General features: G+C 40.1%; 1 protein-coding gene and 1 long non-coding RNA gene across 3 annotated transcripts in view; one reads left to right on the top strand and one right to left on the bottom strand.

The window, feature by feature from the left end:
- Positions 1 to 13,044, bottom strand: part of FKBP9 (FKBP prolyl isomerase 9) — a 50,283-nt gene extending 37,239 nt beyond the window's left edge. Inside the window, exons 1-2 of one of the 2 annotated variants that reach the window (XM_026679495.2) lie at positions 12,706 to 13,044; positions 10,825 to 10,970 (exon numbers count right to left, since the gene is read on the bottom strand). In XM_026679495.2, the coding sequence (XP_026535280.1) occupies positions 10,825 to 10,970; positions 12,706 to 12,989 (430 nt within the window). In that variant the 5' untranslated portion in view covers positions 12,990 to 13,044. The remainder of the gene's footprint in view (positions 1 to 10,824; positions 10,971 to 12,705) is intronic. The other variant, XM_087945214.1, reaches the window with a different exon arrangement.
- A 58-nt stretch (positions 13,045 to 13,102) lies between these two features.
- Positions 13,103 to 24,674, top strand: LOC148128901 (uncharacterized). The gene is made up of 3 exons (XR_015745590.1): positions 13,103 to 13,224; positions 19,977 to 20,044; positions 23,616 to 24,674. It is a non-coding gene; the product is annotated as an uncharacterized LOC148128901 (long non-coding RNA).
- Positions 24,675 to 25,132: the final 458 nt, after the last annotated feature.

Here is a 25,132-nt window from a genome sequence, read left to right as displayed (position 1 = left end):
TCCCAAATCTTATAAAATTGTTTATCTTCTTGTTCTCTAATTTCAAATGTCAATTTACTCATTTCAGCACATTCCATTATTTTCTTAATAACTTCCTCCTGCATTGGTATTTTCTCATTTTTCCAATTTTTTGCAAATACAATCCTAGCCGCTGTTAATACATTTACAATCAAATATTTCAATTCCCTACTGTGTATTTCAGATAAAATTCCCAATAGAAATATCTCTGGTTTCAAGTCTATGTGCTTTTTTATCATTTTTTCCAACCATGTGTGGATTTTAGTCCAATATCTTTTAGCGTCTGTGCATGTCCACCACATATGGCATATGAGCCAGGTATCTGATGACATTTCCAACATTTTTCAGATTTGTTCTTGAACATTCTTGCTATATTGGGGGTAAGTTGGGGGTAAGTGCCACCTGTAAAACATCTTATACAAGTTTTCTTTATATGCTGTTGACATTGTCATTTTATAATTTTGAGACCACAATTTTTGCCATTTCTCTAAGTCAATCCCATATCCAAAATTTTTCCCCCAAGCAATCATTGTTTCCTTAACTTGTTCTTCTTCTAGCTTAATTTCTAATAAATATCCATAGTTTTTTAATCACCTTTTCATCAGAACCTGTTAAAATCTTATCTAAGTCGGTCAATTTATCATAAAAACCTTCTGTTTTGGAATCTTTATTATATCTAGAACATATTTGCATATATGAAAACCAATTCATCTTTATACCTTGTTCTTCTAGTTTTTGCATAGATTTAAGTTCACCCTTTTCATTCAATATTTCACCATATCTAACTGTTTGTTCCCTTTTATATGTTATAGGATAAGAAAATGCTTCAATAGTCGATAATCAGACTGGAATTTTCAAATAACATTGCTTTTTAATCTTCTCCCAGTTTAGTAACAAAGCCTCATGCATATAATGTCTTCTAAAATCCCCCTGTGTTTTAGTTCCCTTGTACCATAGGAAAGCATGCCACCCCAACAACAAATCATGTCCTTCTAATGTCAACAGTCTAATATTTCTTAGTGTTATCCATTCCTTAACCCACACCAGGTTTGTAGCTTGATAGTATAACTCCCAATTAGGCAGGCCAAATCCTCCTCTTATTCTAGCTTCTTGCAATAGTTTTAATTTTATTCTCACTTTCTTTCCCTGCCATATATACTTCAGCACTATTTTATTTAAATCTTCAAAGTAATCTTTCCCTAGCCTAATTGGAATTGTTTGAAACAGATATAAGATTCTAGGTAATATATTCATCTTAATTGCTGATATTCTCCCTATTAATGATAACTGTAAATTTTCCCATTTCGCCAGATCTGTTGCAATCTGTTGTTTGAGTTTAATATATATTCTCTTTAAGTGTGCGACATCTTGCTGTCAAATGTATCCCCAAATACTTAACCTTATTTGTGACCTGGATTTTCAAAACATCCGCCAATTCTTCCTTTTGTCTTAATAACATATTCTTTGTCAAGATTTTCGTTTTATCTTTATTTATTTTCAGACCAGCTACTTTTCCAATGCCTCTATCTTTTCTATCAGTTTAAATGCTATTTCTAATGGATCCTCTAAAATGAAAACCAGGTCATCTGCAATGCTTGCAGTTTAAATTCTTCCTTTTTAATTTTCATCCCTTTTATATCTTTTTCTTCTCTAATGTTTCTATTTAACACTTCCAAAGTTAACACAAACAACAGAGGTGACAGTGGGCAGCCTTGTCTTGTCCCTTTTCTTATATCAATGGAATCCGTCAATTCTCCCTCTACCTTTGCTGTTTGTTTATGATATATAGCTTCTATGGCTTGAATAAATTTCTTACAAAAGCCCATGTGCTCCAGCTGTAATAACATGAATCACCAGTTCACACTGTCGAAGGCTTTCTTTGCATATAAGAATATCAAATCCATTTGTTTTTCAGGATGTGCCGCACAGTATTCCAAAGTGTCCAAAATTATTCTCATATTATCTTTAATTTGTCTCTTTGGCAGAAACCCATTTTGATCAGGATGAATAAAATTGTTCAAATATCTTTTAAGTCTTTCTGCCAATATTGAAGCAAAGATTTTATAGCCTGAGTTTAACAGGAAAATAGGTCTATAGTTCTTAATTTGTTGTGGGTCAGCGTCATCCTTTGGGACAAGTGTAATATATGCTTCTGACCACGATTTGGGTATCCTCTTCTTTGACATAACTTCATTCATAACTTCTAACAATGGAAGATTCAACGATTCTTGTAATGTCTTGTAAAATTCCACTGGAAGTCCATTCGGACCTGGTGCTTTTCCATTATTTTGTTTCTTAAGTGCTTCGGTTAACTCCATCATTGTTATATTGCTTTCTAACATTGTTTCAATCTCTTTAGGTATCTGGAGTAGATTGGCATTCTGCAGGTATTGTTTAACTCTTTCATCGTCTATATTCTTTTGTTCATACAATTTCTCATAGTAGTCTCGTATAATTTTTTTCTTCTCTTTACTTCCATAATAGCTTGGCCTTGCTTATCTATTAATTGTGATTTTTTTCTTGATTCTCTCTCCTTTCTCAATTTATATGCTAACAATCTACCTGGTTTGTTTGCATCTTCGAAATAGTTCTGCTTCGCACCCCTAATTTTTTGTGCTAATTCTTCTTTTTCTATTAATCCCATTTTACATTTAATTGTATCAATTTTTAACTTAATGTCCTTTTTCTGTGGCAGTTTCTGTAACTCTTTTTCAAGTCTTTTATACACATCCTCTAATGCCTTAGAGCAGGGGTGGGCAAACTACGGCCCGCGGGCCACATCCGGCCCGTTGGTCTTTTTTATGCGGCCCGCCAAAGATTGGTCCGTATGTAACCGTGGCCACTTTATCTATCTATCTATCTATGTTGTGCAAATTTAACTATGACGCCAAACTTGAGTTTTGGAGGGTGTCTCGGAGAAAAAAATAGTTATTTTTCCTACCCTGAGTACGGCAGGCGTCTCTTCCACTTAAAAAACAAAACTCTTTCCTCCCCACGCTTTGAAAAGGGGAACTGTTAACAAATGCAGTTTTTTATATGTATCATATCTTGTGCTGACCCGGCCCGTCCGTCAAATTTTAAAAGTCAATGCGGCCCCCGAGCCAAAAAGTTTGCCCACCCCTGCCTTAGAGGCTTGTCTTTTCATAATATTTCTTTTCCTTGTATAGTCTATTATCAAGCCTCTGGCATAAGCCTTCATTGTGTCCCATAGGTTCTGCATTGATGTATCTTTTTTATTTTCTTTGAAAAAAAAACCCAATTCTTTCTCCATTTTCTGTACAAAGTCTTCCTCCTTTAATATAGCATTATTCAAAGTCCATCCGGATCTTCCTCTTTGTCTTCTCCATTTAATTGTCATTAGACTACGATCTGCCCAGATACTTGTTTCTATGTCAACTTCTTATAGATTAGAAATCAATTCTGTTGACATCCATATCATATCCATTCCAGACCATGACCATTTTAGTAAAAAGTGTATTGTTTGGTCTTAGCGTTTCTTTCTCTCCATGCATCCTCCAAGTCTATTTCATCTATCATTTTTAAAAAAGGATTTAGGGAGAGTCTTTCTACCTTGCCTTGACGCCCTCTGTATTGTATAGTCCAGTTTATCATCTACCATTCCATTGAAATCTCCCATCATACAAACACCAACACAATCCAGTTCAACTATTTTCATGTGTAATTTTCTAAAAAATTCCTCTTGATCATCACTTGGAGCATAGATTGCTATCAGGAGTGTTTTCATACTATTGTCCATTATCTCCACCATCAAGATTCCTCCATCATCATCTGCATAAATCAACTCCACTGGGACAGTATCTCCAATATATAAAACCACTCCTCCTTTCTTATACTGTGTCAAAGTGGCAAATATCTTCCCCAGCCTTGGCTGTGTCAATACTCGTTCATGTTGCTTTTCAATATGTACCTCCTGTAGGCAGACCATATCAAATTCCAATTTCTCCAATTTATGGAAAGTTCTCTTTCTTTTAACAGTTGAGTTAAGTCTACTTATATCAATTGTAATCAGTTTTTTCTCTTTCATGATTATACTTTATAAGTACGTTTTGCAGCCCTAGTAGATCTTGGTTCTCGTTGTTCTCTAACTTCCACCTTTCCGCTTACTGCACCTTCTTCTTTTTCAATCGCTGCTTGACAGTCCTCTTGGAATTCAATTAGTGACACTTCCTTTTATGTCTCCTCCTCTTTCCCTCCGAAGTATTCTCTATAAAATAATTCTGCTTTCTCAATTGAATCAATTCTGTGTCTTTGTTCCTGCCATGTAAACATTAAGCCTTCTTGTATCAGCCATCTGTAATTCACCTCTTTTTTGAATAGTAGTTTAGTGAAGAATCGATACTCTCTTCTCATCTCTCTCACTCTTCTAGGTACTTGTTTCAGAACTACAATCTCCTTATCTTTGTATTTCAAGGTTTCTCTCTTGCCACCTGTAATATTTGCATTTTAATAGCTTTCTTTGTAAATCTAATGTGAACATCTCTTGGCAATTTATTTCCCATTGCATATCTTGTGAAAACTCGAAAGACCTCATCTATTTCATCCATCATCTTCTCTTTGGTTATTTCCAATGCCTCAGTCAAGATTTCTATCATTATTTCTGCCAAATTTTGTCCCTTTTCTTCCTCTATATTTTGGAATCTAAGATAAAATTCTGATCTGTCAATCTCCCATCCCAGCATCCCACTCTTATCTTGTTTGACCATGCTTAATCTGCCATCAATATTTCCAATCTTCTTATCTCTTTGTTTATCTTCTTCTTCAATTTTTTGGAGTCTCTCCTCATACTTCATCATCATTTGTTGAATGTTCTCCATCTTTTCATCTGTTTTTCCTGTTCTTTGTTTGTTTCTTTCCTGTTCTTTCTTTGTTTGTTGTTCAATGTTCTCTGTTCTCTTTTCAATATTCTGTGTTCCTGCTTGTATGTTTTGAATTCCTTGCATAATCATCTGCAGTGTCACCTTTTCCTGTTTTTTTCTTGTTGTAACATTGTCTGTATTGATCATTGTCCTCCAGATGGTGAAGAGGAAGAAGTAGGAATTGAAGAACCAGCCACCATTAGTTTCCTGCTCATTTCACAAAAAATTATAAGGTTGCAAACAATTCAAAATCTTCAGATTCTTCTAGACCTTAATCCACTTGTATAATGAACAATTGTAATTCCAAATAGAAATAGCAAAGGAAAAAGAAAAACAAAAGAAAAGAAAAATTTCTTCAGGTTCTTGTACACCTTAATCCAACCAATTGATTAATTGGTGAGAAAAAGAAAATAATATACGCCCAAGAATTCCATAAAAAGTCTCAGAGATACAAAAAAAAAAGAGCCACAAAAAAATCCAATATAAAAAGGAGATAAAAGGATGGGAGAAGAAAGGGGGAAACAGCTATTCCCTTGAAGAGAAAAATAAAATACTAATAACAGTAAAAAGAAACAGGTAGAAGAAAAAGGATTTTTTTTAAAAAATAAACTTAAAAAAAGGAAGACAAAAGTAAATTCCAAAAGACCAAAATCCCAAGTATCCACCAAGAATAAGTAGCTAATAGAAAGGGGGGGTGAGTAGAGGATATGCCCAACATCAAAAAGAAAGAAAGAAAACAGCTTTGTTAGGAATATAAGTCACCTAACAGGTATTTGGGTTAGAAATATATAAGCCAGGATAGACATTTTAGTACTATGTCTTTAAGAGATTGCAAAAAACTGCAATTGGGTGTGGTTTTGCAAATGGCCATAAGATGGAGCCAGAAACCTGGCTTGTCTTAGTCTTAGTCTCAGAAGAGAGTGAATCCCTTTTTTCTTCTGTTGGAAAGTATTGCCGTTCCTCCATTTTTCCTAATTGACTGCTATTTCTGGATTTGATGTAAGTCTGATACTGAACTGTTTTTGACACTGGACTTTGTTATTGGATTATCCCTGGACTAAAAACTGACTGATCTTACCTGTGAATGACTTTTGGACTGCTTATCTTGAACTTTGCTTAAAACCTTTATTGGAAGTAAAAACCTACATTTACTGTACAGTGTATCTGTATGCTGTGTGTGTGTATTATTCAAACACTACTCTCAAATACGTCTCCCTGTATGCTCTCATTCTCCTAACGGGGAATTACCTCAACGCTGGTTATGGGCCCAGGCCATACCAGGCTCAGATAACTGAGAGTTGGTGTGAATACACAGTACTGTATACAGACAGCTGTTTACTGTTTAATTGTGGGTTACTATCCTGATAAAGATGGCACAAGACACTTCAACAAGTCTATCACTGATAACCCTGTTGGATGGAAGAAACTATGTTTCTTGGTCTATGAAGTGCAGTCTACTTCTGAGTAGAGAAGGGTTATGGAATGTAATTCAAGACCCACCAGATGTGAATGCTTGGGATCCAGAAAATGAGGATGATGCCAAGAAGCTTGCTGACTTTAAACAGAACAACGAACGAGCTCTTTGTATAATTGGACTAACACCGAGTGACCAGCAGCTAGTTCATATTCATGGAGAAGAGTCTACTGCTAAGTGTTGGGAGAATTTGAAGAGGATTTATGTTCGTGACAGTGTAGGTGCACACATACATCTTACATGTAAACTATTTAGAGCTACATGAAAAGGAACTAATTTTTTCAGAGCTGCATCAAGTTTACATCATTCTTTCCTCATTGGATGAAAGTTATGATGATTATGTATCTTCACTGGAAGTCCTGCCCAGAGATAAACTGACATTGACTGACATAACTGGAAGATTGCTGGAAGAAGCAAGAAGACGGCTGGATAGGGACCAACTGAGGAAGGAACAACCACAAGAAGAGGATTTGTCTTCAACTGCCTATACTGTTAGGAAATGTTTTTCTTGTGGGGCTAGGGGAAATATAGCTAGATTCTGTAGTAAGGGGAAACAACAGAATACTAGTAAACACCAGAAGGCCAAAAAGTTTAGCTATGTCTAGCAATTCAACTGTAAACCATGATTTGTGGGTTGTTGATAGTGGAGCATCGCAATGCATTATTAAAAACAGAGAAAGGTTTGTAAAGATGTCTACGAGGAAACAACATATATCATTGGCAAATGGATGGAAGATTAAAGCATCAGGTGAAGGTACTGCATATTGTTCTTGTATAAACGAACATTTAACTATGTTATATGTGCCTAAACTAAAATTTTAATTTGCTATCAGTAAGGGCTTTAGTTAATATTGGTTATGTAGTAACCTTTAGGGGAGATAACTGTATAATAGAGAAAGAGGGTAAAAGTATTACTGCTACTTTAGAGAATGATTTATATGTGATACATGATGACCAGTTGAAGATGGCTAACTCAGTTTATAACAATGTTAAGCCACATGATGAATGTATTATTACATAGGGCACATTAATTTCAAAATGCTCAAACTGTTGAATTGTCAGAGGGAGTAAAATTGAAACCCTGTAGCAAGTGTTTAAACTGTAATGCTTGTAGTCAAGAAAAGAGTAAGGTTACTCCAGCAAACAGACTAAATGGGTTTAAGACCAAAGAACCTTTAGAGGTTGTGTTTGCTGACATAATTGGTCCTAAGAAACCAAGTTTGGGAGGTGCCTGCTATAGTTTTAGTATTATGGACCATTACTCACAATATGGTTTCTGCTATCTTATGAAAAACAAAACAGAAACATTCCAACATTTCTTTAACTGGCTAAGGTTTGCTGAGAGAAAAATGAGGAGTAAAGTAATTACTTTAGTTACTGATAATGGGACTGAATTTATTAACAAAAGAGTCCAAACTGCTGAAGTTAGCTGGTGTTGAGCATAAACGTTCCGCACCTTACAGACCGCAACATAACTCATTTGTAGAACGAAGAGGGCAAACATTACAAGCCATGGCTCGCACTATGCTATCTGATTCAGGTTTACCTGAAACACTGTGGGGTGAAGCCATAATGTGTAGTAACCATGTTTTAAACAATGTAGTAAATACAACAACTGGAGAATTACCATTCACTCGTTGGCATGGCAGAAAGCCAAAGTTAAGTTACCTACACACATTTGGAGCTCTAGCATGGGTGAATATTCCCTCACAAGTAAGACTGAAAGGGCAACATAGAGCTAAGAAGTTATTTTTTGTAGGTTACAAGGCCAACCATAGATCATTTAGATTCTGGGATCAAGGAACAGCTCATGTTTATTGTAGTGCTAATGCAAAATTTCTTAAGCACGTTGGGTGGGATAAACTGGAACAGGAATCCAGCAATGATATTATTATTGACTCCCAAATAGTCCCGAAGGATAAAATCAGTAAACCACAAATAGCCATTAAAGAGGAAGAACAGGAAGAAGTAGGAGAACAGGAACAGGAGGAGGTAGAAGAACAGGAGCAGGTGGCATAGGAAAGTCCACCAGTTAGCCCTGTATTACCAAGACGTTCAACCCAAGTAACATGACCACCTGATAGATATCAGGCTAGTGTTGTATGCCAAGTGAATACGGTTCCAAGTAACTATAGTGAACTAAAACTGTATCCTGCTAAGGATCAGGCTGCTTGGCAGAAAGCAATGGATAAGGAACTGGAATCATTAAAAAGACTGGAGGTATATGAAAATCATTATCCCTGGACTAAAAACTGACTGATCTTACCTGTGAATGACTTTTGGACTGCTTATCTTGAACTTTGCTTAAAACCTTTATTGGAAGTAAAAACCTACATTTACTGTACAGTGTATCTGTGTGCTGTGTGTGTGTATTATTCAAACATTACTCTCAAATACGTCTCCCTGTATGCGCTCATTCTCCTAACGGGGAATTACCTCAACAAGCTTTCTATCAATAAAAGAAAAGGAAAAAAAAACACTGTGCCTGTATAATATCCAAGGCTTTTTGTTAAGTTCCAAACAATTTTATAACTCTCTTCTCTAGGGTCTTGTAATCTTCTTTCTGTAAATTCCAAACTTTCTTTCAACACCAGACTCCAGCCACTGATAGAAACCCAGAAGAGCACCTGTAATAACACTCTCCAATGCTCTTCCCTCTATCTCATCAAACAGGCTCAGTCCTTGAAGAAAAGCCTCAGTTCTTTCTCAGCTTTGTCTGGTCTCAGAAAGTGAAAAAAAAAACAGTGTTTCCAAGCTTCTGAGTGGCAGTGTTACAAATTTTCCTCTACTTTCACTTTCCCCTCCTTTTCCAAAACAAATATGTTAAAAGTATTTTAAATAGTAAAAGATTAATTAAAAAAAAACTTAGGAGAAAAAACTAAAAAGGAATCTCTAACATAAAGTATTATAAAGGCAAAAGAGAAGAAGGAATAAGAGAAAAAAAAAATTAAAAAAAAACAGTCCAGTTTCAAAGTAAAAAAGCATACATAAACAATCCAGCAATAAAAAAAACACTAATTTTGATTTCCTGTTTAAAATTGCCACTTAACCACTTCAATCTTCAGTCTTCAATCTTACAATTTCTTTCTTTTTCTTAAGGTGTTCTTTCAAATCATAAAGTTTAAAAAATCCTCTCACCAAACTGACACACTTTCTCTTTTCGTTCTTTTCTGTTCGGAGCTGTCCCAGCTTCAACAGCTTTGATGGCTACCTCTTTGCTGCCGGCAAAAAGAACTTCTCCTGGATCTACCAGGGACTTTGCAGTGTCCCTGGGATCAGCAGGATGTGCTCTTTACTTTCACCATCTCTTCGGGATGGTTTAGGTCCAAAAGGACTGTCCAGCAACGAAGATATTGATGGCAAACTTAGAGCTTCAAGTTCGTACGTCATACCGCCGCGACACCAGCCCTGCCTTCCAAGACAAGAGTTTTAATGCAATGAGTTATAGGGGCATTACAGAAAGAATTTTCAAAAAGTCATATGACTATGACTATCTGATTGAAGACCCACTTTTTTAGATGCATTGCACACACGACTTACATTAAGGAGGTATGATGAATGATATGATGAATCACATTATATTTCTGACCTGTTCCCTGTGAGCACTCCTGGTGAGTTACAGGAGAAATGATTAAAAGATGGAACAAGGGTATAATCAGCAGCCCAAAGTAATAATGATGTGTTATCACCCATTTTAATTCCCAAAAAAGTCTGCCTCAACTAAAAAAATAAGTGTAATGTTTAAACACAAATGCATAGTGACTGTTTTGGCCTGCTATCATGGCAGTGAATACTGCTATTGCTGCTGAGTCTTACTGTATTATAATTTTCAGAAACTGGTCTCTTCAGTTTGCAACTCAGAATTCCGTTTCCAATGCTGGCAAGTAGGTGAAGGCTATACTGCATTAATCATGGTGCAATCTATTTTTGCATTAAAGAATAGTAGAACATTAAGAAATATTGTGCATTATTTGCACAAATATAGCAAAACTACTTCCTTTTGTTCCTAAAGAGATTATCAAGATACTCACCAAGTCCTTTTAATGATCTTAGAAAGAAAATGAAGGAGAGAAAATCTTGAACAATGAGGACTTAAATATTTTCTTTCATAAAATTAAACCAATTAACGCATGATAGCATCATCAACATTAATAAGACTGTCTAGGCTATTTAAATATTATATGTTTGTTTTTAATCATAAGACAAATGGATAGAATCATTGATTCAATCTTTGACCTACATATGTCTTTAGTACCTTAGAAATTATCAATACTCAGTTTGGGAAATGAATATGTTGTCATAATTCAAAGCTATAATACGAGATTAACTGGTCAACAATGAATCCATAATACATAGGTTAAATTAATGTTTAAAGCCTCACATTAAGTATAGCTTAATAAATCTGCCCTGGCTCATTATATTTAGGCATCAAAAAGTACACAAAACTGTACTTACAAATTCCGTCATTTCCATATCCAAGATGGGATGGAATCCTTACAAATCGCCTTTCATTTACACACATGCCAAGCAGAGCCTTCTCCATCCCAGCAATAAGCTGATTTTTCCCCACAAAAACATTGAATGTAGAGCCCCTGTCATAGCTAGAAGAGAGTGAATTGTTAGGTCAGTTAAATAAACATTCAAATATTACATTTCATTGACCTAGTTTATATTTTTATTTCTTTTTAGCCAATTTACAATTTAAGAATAGGTGTGACATGATATTTTGTATACATTTCTTCTCATATTTGCGTTTATTTTTTTTTAATATAGACTGAAAGGCTTTATAAGGTGATACATTACAAAGCATAGTATTATCTCCAGCATTATTTTTACATCCAAGAGTGTCACTGGGTTTCCTCTAAATCCCATGCAGATTCTTTGTTTCCTCTGTGGTTTTTGTTCTTTTTGACTGTAAAATAGTGAAGACCCTATTAAACATTTCTTACATATCTCATAGATTCCAATGAACAGCCTCATAATAACAATCACATAATCTGATGCTTACAACATCCAACAAACATTGTGGCTCATATAAATTATAAAGATAAATCACTCCTCTTCAGAATACCAATGGAACACAATCCATGAAATTAGATCCATTCCAAAAAGAAGTTTAGATCACATGCTCACATCCAAAATTCAACTGAAGCGAGTGCTTTCCCAAAATTCCATCATTTTCCCTGGAGGAAATAGCTGTAGCATGTCTATAGAAATTGTCAGTCATCTGAATTAATAAACATCCCAAAAATGCTTTTTTCTTTGATTTTTCTTAAAGACATTTCACTTCTCATTCAAGAAGTTCTTCAGTTCAAGTACCTGGTGAGAAATGGAATGATTTATTTGGAGAGCGCAGGTTACCTGCCAGGTGGTTCAACTACCCTCAGTGTTAACAATTGGCTGACTGCAAAGAGCATAAATCCTTCCATTTCCCACCAGTTAGTCTGAATTGAAGAAACTTCTTGGATGCAAATGAAACATCTTTAAGAAAAATCAAGGAAGTCCAGTTGCCATGTGAAAAAATGCAGTTTGAGACAAGCAGATGCAGCCACTGCCAGCTTTAGCACTTGCCACTACAATCTGCAGCACTTTTCCTGAATGATAATATTGAAAATGGCTTCTCCACTTCTACTAGCTTTCCAAATTCAAATATTACATTTCATTGACATAACTTAAAATTTTATTTCCTTTCAGCCAATTTACAATTTAAGAATAGTGTGACGTGATACTTTGTACACATTTCTCCTCAGATTTGTCTTTAATTTTTTTAATATAAATTGAAAGGCTTTATAAGCTGATATCATTAAGATGTGGTGTGTATGCATTCCCTCCAAGGGTGGCTCCTGGCTTTCTCTGATTGCTCCCAAGGAGTGAACTTACAATGTTGCCCCTTCTCCAGGTCTTGGTAACTATTCTGTTGTCTGAGGAACCATCTTTGCTTTTAATAAAATTTTACTCAAATTTCTTTGTATGTATCCTAATTATCTCGATGTTTTCAAATCAGCTTTGGATATCTGCATATCGATTTTCTCTATGCTGATTAGTGACTACCATAAGGTTTTTCCTACTCTGACCAATGACTTTCCCACATCTGATAAAGTTTTCCAATGCCAGCTTCTGTATGGGATCTCAAAGACCACAAACTGAGACTGCATCGAAGGGATGGGCATTTCCCCGAAACTGATAGCTTGAGTTCATCTTCCGGCAAACGGGCCCATTAACTGGAGTTTCCTCTGGAGTCAAGTCACCCAAGTTGTGTCCCGCATCTGCCCCCATTTGCGTTGGCCTCCTCCCCGCCCGCAGCACCACCCCGGCGAAGGAAAGAGCCGAGGCTACCTGGAATCGAATTTCTTGCCGTCGGACAAAGTGCCATGGTAATGATAACGTACGAAGTCGCCGGAAATAACGGTCCGCGGGCATTTGTCCGGCACGTACTTGCGCTCGATCAACACGTCTTTTCCATCCCAGTGGGTCTCCCCAGCCGGCACCGGCGGAGCCTGACACGCTACGCAACTAACTAGCAAGGCGAGGAGCAGGGGCGAGCAGCAGCGGTGTCGCCGCCTCCGGATCAGCGGCATTCTCGGCATATCTATTGAGAGAAGTGAGCGCAACGAGAACATTCAAAAGCAATTTAGGCTGCAATCCCGGCTTCCCCAAACTGCAAACGTGGAGAGTGGGGGGGCGGGGGGCGGGGGGAGAGGAAGAATTCCCAGCCCCTTCGCTGCTTAGCAATGGGAGGAGTCAGGCCGCAGGAAGAGGGGCGCAGCCAAGTTTCCTTGGATAACAAAACCAGGTCTGACCACCAACCACTATCTTCTTCCTGCAAAAACGTTTACTTTGGAGCGTGACTTTACGGTATTTGGTCTGAGTCCACTTGGAAATCGAAGCTACCTTCAGCGAAAAGACAATTCAAACCTGAAGGGCGGGAGATCGACCCACCGATAGGCTGCTTTCTCCCTACCCCCAGCCTTCATCCCTGGCGTCGCTACGTGGCATCGCCTCGTTCTTAGACCTGAGTGGCTAGAAAGGCTCGCGTGTTGGCAGCGGGTGGGGCACATTACCTCCTCGTTGGATTGCGCTGGATACCCCACTGTAAGAGGAGCCTCAGCGAACCAAGGGACCTAGCGGAAAGCAGCTGGTTGCTCTCCTTTTAAAAATTCATTGCTTTTCTTTCTTGGAATATTCCACTTACTGCCTCATTTTTTTGGTTTACTGAACCAACCAAGATCAATGCACAAGATTTTCTGATCAGTCTGCGATCTTGAGTAAACAGATAAGAGTTATTTATCTCAGGAACGAAATCTAGCTTGGCCTAATACATCTTATAATTATACTGTTCTTTACTCTGATTTTATTTTTTCTTTAATAAGAAGTTTTTAAAAATTATCTGCTAGATTGATTTATATTTCTTTGCACTTTGACTTGTTTTCATCCACTTGCCTAAAGTACCATATTAAAAGATGTCTGAAAGGTGCTTTTTTCTTCAGAAGGCAACTGGGCTGTGTTTTCTTTGAGGAAAAAACGTTTTGCTTTTTGAAGTAAAAAGCCCCTTTGAGACAACTATGATCTGAATGACTGAGAATCTCCACAGATACTAAAAGATGCTTTTGAGCTTGAGGGAAGTCCTCCCCCTCCTAGAAGAATGAAATATTTTGGGAAATATTAAAAAGGCAGGATATATTTCCCTTAAGGTGAAATGTAGAAACATGCTCTTGGAGACAGAAAGCAGCCTCCACCTTTCTTAATAGCCCTCAGCAGATGTCAGAATTTAAGAGATTGAAAGAAACCAATTATCTAGGTAGCTCTATTCATAGGCAAAGCAAATACTGCAGGCTTGAAATCCACTCAAGACAGGATATTTTGAAATTTCTTGCACAGCAACCTCTGAACAAAGGTAAGATTAGCCCTCAATCATAATAGGAATTGCCCAATGCCCCTTCATTGCATCACCCTCGGAAACTTCAACCAAACTTAGCTCAGACAAACACCTAGAATTTGTACTTTGCCTATAGAGCCAGCTGTGACCCCTACATAACCCCTTCATGGCTCAATGAGAATCTGACAACAGCCAATAGAATACATGTTCTTACACAGGAACAGGAAGCTCAAGTGCAAAGCCCAAGAGAATTTATTTTTAAAACCCCACTCTCAACTCCATGTGGTCAGCTGCATCATAACCACAAATGTGATCCTGTTCATCAATAAATGGACCCTCTTTCCAATCAGCCTCCAACCTCCATTTTGTCACCAGTACCTTTCTCCCAGCTTGGAACTGAAATAGATATTTCTTCTATCAAGCTAGAGAAGAAAATGTTGGCTAATCACTGGCCAGAGAGATTGGCTGTGTCAAGTGAGGCTCCATTCAAAATCCAAGAAAAAAAACCTTAGCCTCCATTGTTATAGAGAAAAGGACTTTTACTGGAAATGAAAGTGGTAGCATCAAAAGAATTTAAGATCTGATGCACTAGGCGTGAAAATCACATATACAAAGTTATGGCAACATTCCCACCCACAATAGTTCAAACTGGCTATCCAATCTGAAATGTGTATAATGTCATGTGGAGCATCTTCAGGTGGTGTTTCAGACATCAAGCTCATCAGGACAGTTGACCTTGGCCTGCTTAGATAAGCTACAGCTGCGTAATAAGCAAATAAGAAAGTTTTCCCAAGTTTTTACAATTTCCCCATCTCAAGCCTCCAGCACAAAGCCCCCCACAAAGCCCAATTAATGTTCCCTCCCCCACCCCCCGTTTCTAGGGCAGCTGGAAAGACAAGCAGAAGAAGGATTCTTGAAGGCTGACAGACTGGTTATCTCCTGTCTCCTCATTAAAAAAAAAACAAATTCCAGTACGTTATTTAAAAAACCCTGCCTACTTTCTGACATAAGTAAGCAAGAGATCAACAGGAATGAAGCATTCATTGTATTCTCAACAAACTAATAAAATGTTTTTGTTGGAAGAAATATACAGTTCCAGTTCCAAGCTGGGAATAAAATGGAGGCTGATTGGAAAGAAAGTTGGTTTATTGATGAAGCAGAACCACCAACAGCTGACAAAATGGAGTTAAGAGTGGGTGGGCTTTTATACTTTCTTTGGGCTTTCTATTTGAGCTTCCTATCCTTTAACATTCTAATGTTGTCACACTCCAATGGAGTCATGGCTGACTCTATAGGCAGAAGGGAAAATGCAAATCCTAGGTCTGTGATGGTGAGCCTATGGCACGTGTGCTGGAAGTGGCATGCAGAGCCATCTCTCCGGGTATGCCAGCCATCACCCGTTGCTCTTTTGGGTTCCGGCATGTGCATGCACGCTGGTCAGCTGGTCTTTGCACATGTGAAAGTGCTGGAAACCGGAAGAGCAGCGCTCCTGCATGCATGTGCGTGATGGCCAGCTGGTCTTTGCACACATATGCATGTTAGAAACCGGAAGACCAGGTGGACACCATGCATGCATGTGGCAGGAAGCTGAGCTCCCAGTTTCTGGCGCTCCCATGCAGTGTGCCAGGGAGCTGCTCTCATGATTTCTAGGGCATGTGCACATGCACGCATGCTTTCGTTTCAGCACTTGGTGCTGAAAAGGTTCACCACCATTGTCCTAGGTGTTTGAGTTAATCTTGTCAACTGCTTATCTGGAGTTTCTGTTTGGCCCAGTCTTTCTGAATGGATTATCAAACCTTCATTTCTAAAAGCTGGCCTCCCCAGTTGCTGCTTGGGGCAGGGAAACGGACTAGTTTCTGCCTCCCTTAAAAAAATATTTTTGTTTCATTTCTCCTTTAGGGGAAAAACTTTATCCTGCCTTTTTAATATTCCTCGAAATATTTCATTCTCTAGGAGGGTAGGTGGGTACATTTTTCAAGCAAGTTCTATGGGAGACTAAGAACTAAAACTGAAAATTTTACTTGAATGCATTCAATTTTATATCACTAGAACTTTTCTTCTTGATCAAGGTTTCTGGATTATTTTAAATGTACAGTTTCTTCAGCCTGAAAAGTGTTGAAATATCTCTGTCCCATCCCCCACCCCTTCCGTAGTATATTTTCCTGTTTTTTTCCACAAAACTCTAAGCCAAAATGCATAATTATTTACGATTCACAGGAGGAATATTTAGGTCTTGGAGAAGACTGTTCTTTCAATGTCAAATACTGTTTATTCCTACTTAGCTTGTTTCCCCCAAAATAAGACCCAGTCTTATTTTCTTTTGGGCTTGAAAATAAGCATTCAGGCTTATTTTTGGGGAGGACTTATTTTTTTGATGTGCAAGAGGTGGTGAGTGTGGGGACCAATGGGAATGGGAGCGCAGCTACCATTGGCCCTGCCCTCTCCATCCTACTGTATGGCTATGGCTGAAACGGGTCAAGTTCTCGACACACCCCGGTCTCCATCCACCCTGTCTACTGATCCAGCTGCTGCTGGGATGCATCTTGGCTGTGGCGGGCACCATGCTGGCCACGGCTGCCCATTCTGCTGCTGGCTTCATGGGGGCTCTTAGTCCTCCTGGAAGCACTGCTCTCGGATGATGGGTCCCAGAGAAGGAATGAAAAGGCAACATCCTGCAGTTGGAGGACAGTCAGCTGATACATGTGAGGGATCTCCAGTCTGCCAAAGAGTGCTGGGAGGTATTACATAGTGTGTATGTTAGAGAGACTGCGGGCAGCAAAGTGTTGCTGACAGAGAGATTGTATATGGCACAACTGAAACTGCGAGAGAGTATGTCTGCACATTTGCAGTCCATGAGAAAGAATTATTAGAATTAGAGGAAAGAGGAATGACATTTACTGAGGCATGCAAGGTGTATGTGGTGCTCAATTTGTTAGACACTTCATGGGACATTCTAGTGGCTAGCCTAGAGTCTATGGAAGAGAGGGACTTCACCATGATATATTTGAATAGCCAATTACTGATAGAAGAACAGAAACAGCTGGAGAGGCGACTAGGAAGGTGGGGGATAATGCTCAGTCCAGGCCAAAAACTGTAACATTATAAGATGATCGCAGAGCAGCTGAGACTGTTTACACAGTGAAACATTGTTTCACACGTGGTTCTACAGAGATCTCCAGAGGCGCTGCCTTGAGAGGAGAAACAGAGAAGCAAGACAAGGGCATAGGGCTATTCAACCCATGAGGAGCGGTCCTTCTTTTTCCCTGGCAGCACTATTTATTACAAACCTGTTTGCTATTATTGCTCCTGGGTTTAGTTTGTGATGTTTTAAACACATTTCAAAAATTTTTAATTAGAAATCTTTATAAATAACATTAATTGTACAACATATCAGCTTGGACTCCTAAAAATATTTAATCCTGAAAGAAACAAAGACATACATTTTTGTTGTTGTACTTGTACTACAGATTGTGTATTGTATTGTAGACATTCAAAAAGGTGAAGTGGTCCAAGATAGAAATAGATATCAGTGCTGACTACTTCAATCACCTGTGTTTTATTGGTGACAATATTGTCTCTTTCTCCTACAATAGAGAAGACCTTTAAAGATGACTGAATTTAATGGTGTTACTAGCCTTGAAAAAGAAGTTTAAGAAGGCATATTTAGTAATTAATTCCATTTCCCCCCCAATAATCTGAAAATCAGGAACTGAAGAAAGTCAACAGCTACATCTACCTCAGGCAAAAGATTACCTAGAAGAAAATCCAAATCAAATTTAAGTAGGTTGGAGAATATTTGGATAAATTCATACTGTATTCAATAGAACATGCAAACTCTTTAAAGAAGAAATAATTTACTACCAGTGCCGATGAATGGTTGTGACAATTAGACATGAATGCAAAAGTAGTACAGAAGTTGAAAGATACACAAAAAAGCATGTTTAATATAACATAAAAATATAACATAAAAATGCCAACAGGTAGTTTTTGACATAATAAGCTAGATTGCCTTATGAAACATTATTATTTATTCAAAGCATTTATTTAAATGTCCAACTTGAATACTTATAATATACAAAGAAACAAAATACAAAAACAAACAACTGAAACTAAAAAAAAGAACAACCATTAATTGGTAATGAGGGACTTGCACGTTTTACTTCAAAACAGAGATTCCAACTAAATAACAAAGGGTTGGCCATATTTCATCCAACAGATGAATATTAGATATTGAACTGATACCATGTGACCTCCAAATAAGCAAAACAATGCTCCAAAAAAATTCAAAGGTGTAAAGTGGAAAGGTGTACAATGGAAATGGCTTTCAGCCTGTCAATGAAGTCGGAAAACAGATGAAATGGATGGATAAGGGCTGATAATGGTGCATAAATAACAAGACATGTTGCCAACTTGCCACCATAGGCATCTGTAAGAGGAGACAAATGGGGATATATGCACAATGAGATGTTTTGTAAAAGCACTGGCATGATAGTTTGGCCACCAATGTTAATGGAAAATTGATGCATTAATAAATACCATTAGGGAAACATAATGGAAAGAGTTTGTTTCATGCAGACTATGTCTAGGACTATGTTTTTCTCAAAATATCTAAAATGAGGGATCATCAAAAAATTTGAAGTTCTGGAAAAAGTTAATTAAATTATATAAAATCTTCAGAGCACTTTAAACTGTAAGTATAGGGCAGGCTGCATACAGAAAGCTATTTGGCATGTGGTCTTAGCCATTGCTGGTTTATAATTATCTGTTCTGGCTGCCTATAAAAATAAAGGGGACTGACAATAGAGACAACATGGCAGGGTAGCAGAGGTTGGACTTCTAGTGTCTTGGAAGATATCCTATAACCTAAGGAATTTTTTGAAAGTCTTCATTGCACACATGACATGAGGTTAAACTAAAACATAATAAGGATGTTGCCTAAAATATATATATTCTATACATGGCTTGGCACTTTGCCAATATTTATACAACCTCTTTATAAGAGCAAACCATAAGCTTCTTACTATACAATGTCTTTGACTAATAAACTATTTCCCCGAGGAGTCCTGAGAATTGTAGTCACAAAAATATAGTAACTGATTGTTGTCATTATCAAGTTTTCTCCTTCCTCTCCAGTAACTTATTTTATTAGATAGATTTATACTATGTTTTCATGGAACTCATTGAAAGAAGATACTTTGGGCAGACATCTTTGCCACAAATTGAAGTTTTATACAATAAATATAAAATTTGCAAAGGGGATGGGCTTAAAATGTGTCAACATTTGGGAGGTTTGGACAGGAAAGCATCTGAAAAAATGCAGGCAGAGAAAGTGTAAGATACTTTGAAATTCAATGCCCACCATCTGTCTGCCAAAATTGTGTGAAAGAGTCACTCCCAGTTTCCAAGAAGAAACAGAAACTGCTAAGTGTAATGTTGCTCAACATATTTCAGGAAGGCTTAACATGTGGGAAAAAGTCAGCTTTTCTTCCAAAAAGCAATGGAAATTGAGAAGATTGGAGGGGCGGGGGAGAGAGAGAGAGACAGAGAAATGCAAAATTCACATGGCTTGTAATTCTCTCATCGAAGAGAAAAGTTGCTTGCATGGACTTTGTAAGGAGGTATCTATCATACTATTAATATGTCATTTACAGTATTTATTTTATTCAACAAGAATAAAATATTGCTTCTTCAGAGATAATTCTTTCCTGCTCTTCCAACACCATTCATTTAGAAACTGAGCTGCTGGAAGGCTAACACCTAGAAAGTCTGCCTTATTACCAAAAGAAAACAGAGAAAACAGTGAGTAATTTTTTTTATTCCTTTCCTTTTGTATATTTATTTTATTGACTAAAACTACTTGATGTGCATAAATGGGTGGAAAAACTGAGCATATTTTACTAGCCGGAAATACACATATTGGGAATATTTGGAATGAGACAGAGACAGAATGTATTTTTAGTAAGTTCTAACTCTAGCAATTTTTTTAAATTTAAGTTTTATTAATTTTCTACTATTACATTTAATTAGTGTTTAATAAACATTGTTGTCTGGGTTATTTGAGTTGCTTAACAATACAAATTATATTCCTAATCTTTACCCCTTTTTTCCAGCCATTGGTAAAATAAATTCCATGTTTTGTAGTATTCTATATCTTTTTTCTGTTTGATCTTCAATGTAAGTCTGTCCAGTGGTGGTATTCAGCTGGTTCGCACCACTTCGGACAAACCAGTAGCAAGGATTTGGCGTGGGTTGCAGAACCGGTAGTAAATTCTGCCTGGCCATGCCCCCGACCCGCTTGCCCGGTCGCCGCTTACTCGCTTTCCTCACCCATCCAATGCTCACTCACCCCACCTGCCTGACACTAGATCATCCAGTCACTTCTTAAGGTATTTCCTTTTTCCCCCCTCCTGACAATCAGCTGTTCCTATGATCAGCTGTGCCGGGATTCCCCTTGCTTACTTACTGCTTTGCCCAGGAGGCTTCCCTGAGGCCCAGGAAGGCAAAAAAAAAACCCCAAACCCCTCCATTTTTTGCCTCCCTGCATCTCAGGGAGGCCCCAAAATGAAGTGTGGGGAGATGTGCCCCCCCATGCTCTGTTTTTTTCCTTCCTGAGCCCTAGGAAAGCCTTCTGGGAGCAAAAACACCTCCCAGGAGACTTCCTGAGGCCCAGAAGGCCCAAAAATGGGGTAGAGGTGCTGCAAAAAGCAAAAAAGGCCATGCCCACCTAGTCAAATGGCCACACCCCCTAGCCAGTTCCCCTAGTCATGCCCACAGAACTGGTAGTAAAAACATTTGAATCCCACCACTAAGTCTGTCCATTTCTGCACAGTCCAATATCTTCTTAAATATCTCTTTGTCTAGTGGTACTTTATTTTTTTCCAATGCTGAGCAAATACAATCCTTGCTGCTGTTAATACATGCAATATTAAATATACACTTTGTTGTGTATACACACTTTGTGGTGTGTTTCAGGTGGGTCTCCTAGCTTTAGAAGGAAAGAGGGAAGGAGGAAGGGAAGGGAGAAAGAGAGGGAGAGAGAGAGAGAGAGAAAGAGAGGGAGAAAGAGAGAGAAAGAAGGAGGGAGGGAGGGAGGAAGAGAGAGAGAGAAAGGGGAAGAGAGAGAAAGAGAGGGGAAGAAAGAGAGAGGAAGATAGGGAAAGAGAGAGGAAGAAAAAGAGAGGGGGGAAGAGAAGAGAGGAAAAGGGGGGAGAGGGAAAGGGGGAGAGAAAGATAGAGAAAGAGAGGAAGGAAAGAGAGGGGAAAGAGAGAGGAAGAGAGAGGGAAAGAGAGAAAGAAAGAGAGGAAGAGAGAAAGAGAAAGAAAGGGGAAGAGAGAGGAAGAGAGGGAAAGAGAGAAAGAAAGAGAGAGAGGGAAAGAGAGGGGGAAGAAAGAAAAAGAAAGGAAAGAAAGAGAAAGAGGGAAAGAGAAGGAAAAGACAAGAAAAGAAAGAAAAGTGAAAGAAAGAAAAAGGGACAGAGAAAGGAAACAAAGGGATAGACAAAGAAAGAGGGGGATGGTAGGAAGGGACAAAATAAAAGAGAAAGAAAAAGAAAGCAAGAGAAGGAGGAGAAAGTGAATGAGATATATAGATGGATAGATAGATACATGGAAGGAGAGAGGGAGGGAGAGAGAGAAAAGGAAAGGAAGGAAGGACACAAACCCTGGCTTCAGAAGACTCTTTGAAATAGGACAGCAATCTAGGGCTGGCCTGGAAGGGATCTTGGAAGTCATCTTCTAGTCCAGGGGTGGGCAAACTACGGCCCGCGGGCCACATCCGGCCCGTTGGTCTGTCCAATCCGGCCCGCCCCTGAAAAAATCGCTGGGCGTGGTGTATTGCCCTGCGCCGCGTGGCCCCAAAGCTGCAAAACAGTGCGGAGCGCTCTCGGGGTAGGAAAGAAAAGAAGAACTTTGCAAAGGCCTCGGCTGGGAGTTTGAAATCACCTTCGAGTGCGACCTCTCCGAAGGTGAGTCCCGCCGATCCCCCTTTTTCCGGGGCTTCCAGGCTTAAACTTTGCAAAGGCAAAGTTTGCAGGCGGGAGCGTCTTCCGGCCGAGGAGCGGGGAAGGGTTCTGCCCGGCAGGCGGGCGGGCTGCTTGGAGCGGGCTGCTTGGAGTCACCTAAAGCTAGGCCGCTGCTGGTGGAGCCTTGCCCTGCCTTGGTGCCCCATTTCCGGCTTGGCGGTCCTGCTCGGGCGGCACTTTAAAAGCCTGCTCCCAGCACCCAAGCAACTTCCCAGCAACTTGAGGCTTCCTTTTTCCTTGCGGGCGCTCGTGCCTGGCCCCGAGCTGCGCCGGGCGGAGGGAAGCCCGGCGGGCGGGCGGGCTGCTTGGAGCGACCGGCGGTGCTCCGGCAGCAGCAACAGGCAGTTCCGCCCGGGCTCCGCCTCAAGTGTCCGGCTGGGGCTGTCAGGAGTTGCTACCGCCAGCACAGCTCCGCGCGGCTCCAGTCCCGCGTTGCCTTGGGAAGGAAAAGGCAAAACCAGGAGCCGCTGAGCCTGAGCCTCCGGTGCCGCTGCTGCCGTTGCAAAGCACCGCCGCGGCTCTTCCTTTTTGCCTTTCCCTTTCCGAGGCAACGCAGGACTGGAGTTGCGCGAGCTGCGCGCGGTAGCAACTCCTGACTCAGGGGCCTCCGAGGGAGGGGAAGGAGGAGAAGAGGGGGGAAAGGGGGCGATTCCCAAAAATCTTGTGCTGACCCGGCCCGTCTGTCAAATTTTAAAAGTCAATGCGGCCCCCGAGCCAAAAAGTTTGCCCACCCCTGTTCTAGTCCAACCCCTGCTCCAGCAGGAGATCCTTACAGAATCATAGAATAGCAGGGTTAGAAGGGAGTGGGTGTGGGTGTCTGCATGGCTGTCAAAACTCCAAAAACAGGTCAAGTAGCTCTGGGGAGGTCAGTCATAAATTAGAACACTTCCTAAGCAACCAGCCTTTAAGTGAGGGCCACTTGTATTTGGTTTGCCAGTCACATGGCCATGCCCACCCAGTCACATGACCACCAAGCCACACCACCCAGTCACATGACCACAAAGCCACATTCACAAATTAAACCACACCCACAGAACCAGTGTTTAAAAATGTGAATCCCACCCCTGAGTCAAGGTCATGTTTTTCCTGCACCTGGCTGAGTAGTTGAGGGGACGTCTCAAGTTGGGACAAATGATGATTGGGGCATGTGATGGAATGATGGGGGCAGGGGCTGATTTGTAATATTTTACTTATTGGAGGGAAACCCGAAACTTTCATATTTGGGATTTCCTAGATGTGCTAGTTTACTACTCTAATAAAAGGGAACTTTGAGAATATGTCTGGTTTGGAGTTATCTGTTGGAGTCACGCTTTTCTGGAATGCTAACATTATCCCGAATCTCTAAATAGTTACCAGCACCCCGAAAGGGGACTGCCCAGAGTGCTGAGCTCCTGTACCAACCTAAAGTTCGGGTGGTGCAAAGACTCAGCAAAGACGGAGGAGAAGGAGGAGATCACAGAAGGAGCGGTGGGAACAGATACTGGACAACTGATTGAGACCTGGTATCCTCCTTCTGAAGAATTTGTGTGAACCATTGAAGCTGCAGAGGAGAGACGAAGGCTAGGCACTCAGCCCAAGGAAATGGATTCCTGGAAAAATTGCCAAGCTGATCCAGTTCCAGAGATGGGGCCGGAAGAAAGGCTGCCGGAACATCGCTCCTACTCCAGCCCAGCGAAGTCAGCCCATGAGTCAGAATGGAAAGACATGGAGCTTTGGGGGGTCCGACAACTCTCGAGACTGGAACCTGTTGCCTCCATCTCGAAGCCAATTGTTGGCAGGACTCCTGGAGCGATTTGAGCGACTTGAAGTGGGGAGTTATGTCCCACAGTCCCAACCTCCCCAACCAAGATGGAACTTAGTGCAACCCATGTCCACTTTTCTGATCTGGAACCTGGCAGTGGAACCAGCATGGTGTCGGCTTCATTCCACTCAGTGAGAGATGATGGCAGAGGCAAGTAACAGGGGAGAGACAGCAGATGCAGCCAGCTTTGGGGGTGCTGAAACCTCCAATTGGCTCCCCTCATCAGCCAATCCTTATGCTACCCCCTGTGGAATGTATTCCCTCAGGCTGGCTATCCTGGTCATGGGTGGGTCCAATGCAGTGGATGTCAGCACCAGTTGCACAACCTTCTTCGGGACCACCATGGGGCCAATTTGCTACAACACTCCTGGCACAGCAATGGAATCAGATCCAGCAGCAGGCTGTAGCCACCCCCTTTTCCAACTCGACAGCCAGTTCAGAAGCTAGGCCCTATCCAGCAGCCAGCAGCAGTGGCACAGCAGATTCCAGCTCAACCGCTGCCTGCCACCCCACTGCCCATCGCAGTGCTCCTGCAGGCCTCTCTCCTGCCACCCATAGCAGTGCCCCCACAGTCCCCTGCCCCTCCACCAGTAGCCATGGCTATTCCTCCCCACAGAAGAGAGCAAGGAACCTCCAGCCAAAGAAAACCTTCCCAGAAAGGCAAATGATGCAGATGGTTAGTGCAGTTAGTGTGTTGAATTTATGCTCCATTTGGCTATGCATAACTAATTGGAAATGTGGTCATTGGCAGCATTTCAAGGAAGATAAAGGTACGTGCTTATCAGACTTATCCTGAAGGACTTTGTCAGACTTGCATGGGATTATTTACAAACTGCTTGAGACTCATTACGGGCTGTGAATGACTAAAATTCACAGGCATTGAAATAAAGTAAAAAGGGTTTTGGGACTAACGTGTTTGTGTCTCAATAAGCCTTGGTCAGAACAAGAGGGTTCACTGAACCAGTGAAATCTAGGTTGGCAGCCCCGGTATTATTTAAAGAAAAGAAAGATGATGCTCTCAGATTATGCATGGATTTCCATGGTGTGAATGCCATGTGCATACAA

Source organism: Notechis scutatus, chromosome Z (assembly GCF_049901735.1).
Source record: "Notechis scutatus isolate UNSWTSFEM ecotype Mainland chromosome Z, rNotScu1.2, whole genome shotgun sequence".
In the NCBI taxonomy this organism is placed as follows: domain Eukaryota; kingdom Metazoa; phylum Chordata; class Lepidosauria; order Squamata; family Elapidae; genus Notechis; species Notechis scutatus.
Note: the sequence above shows the minus strand (reverse complement) of the source record. Positions and strands in the feature narration are given on the sequence as shown.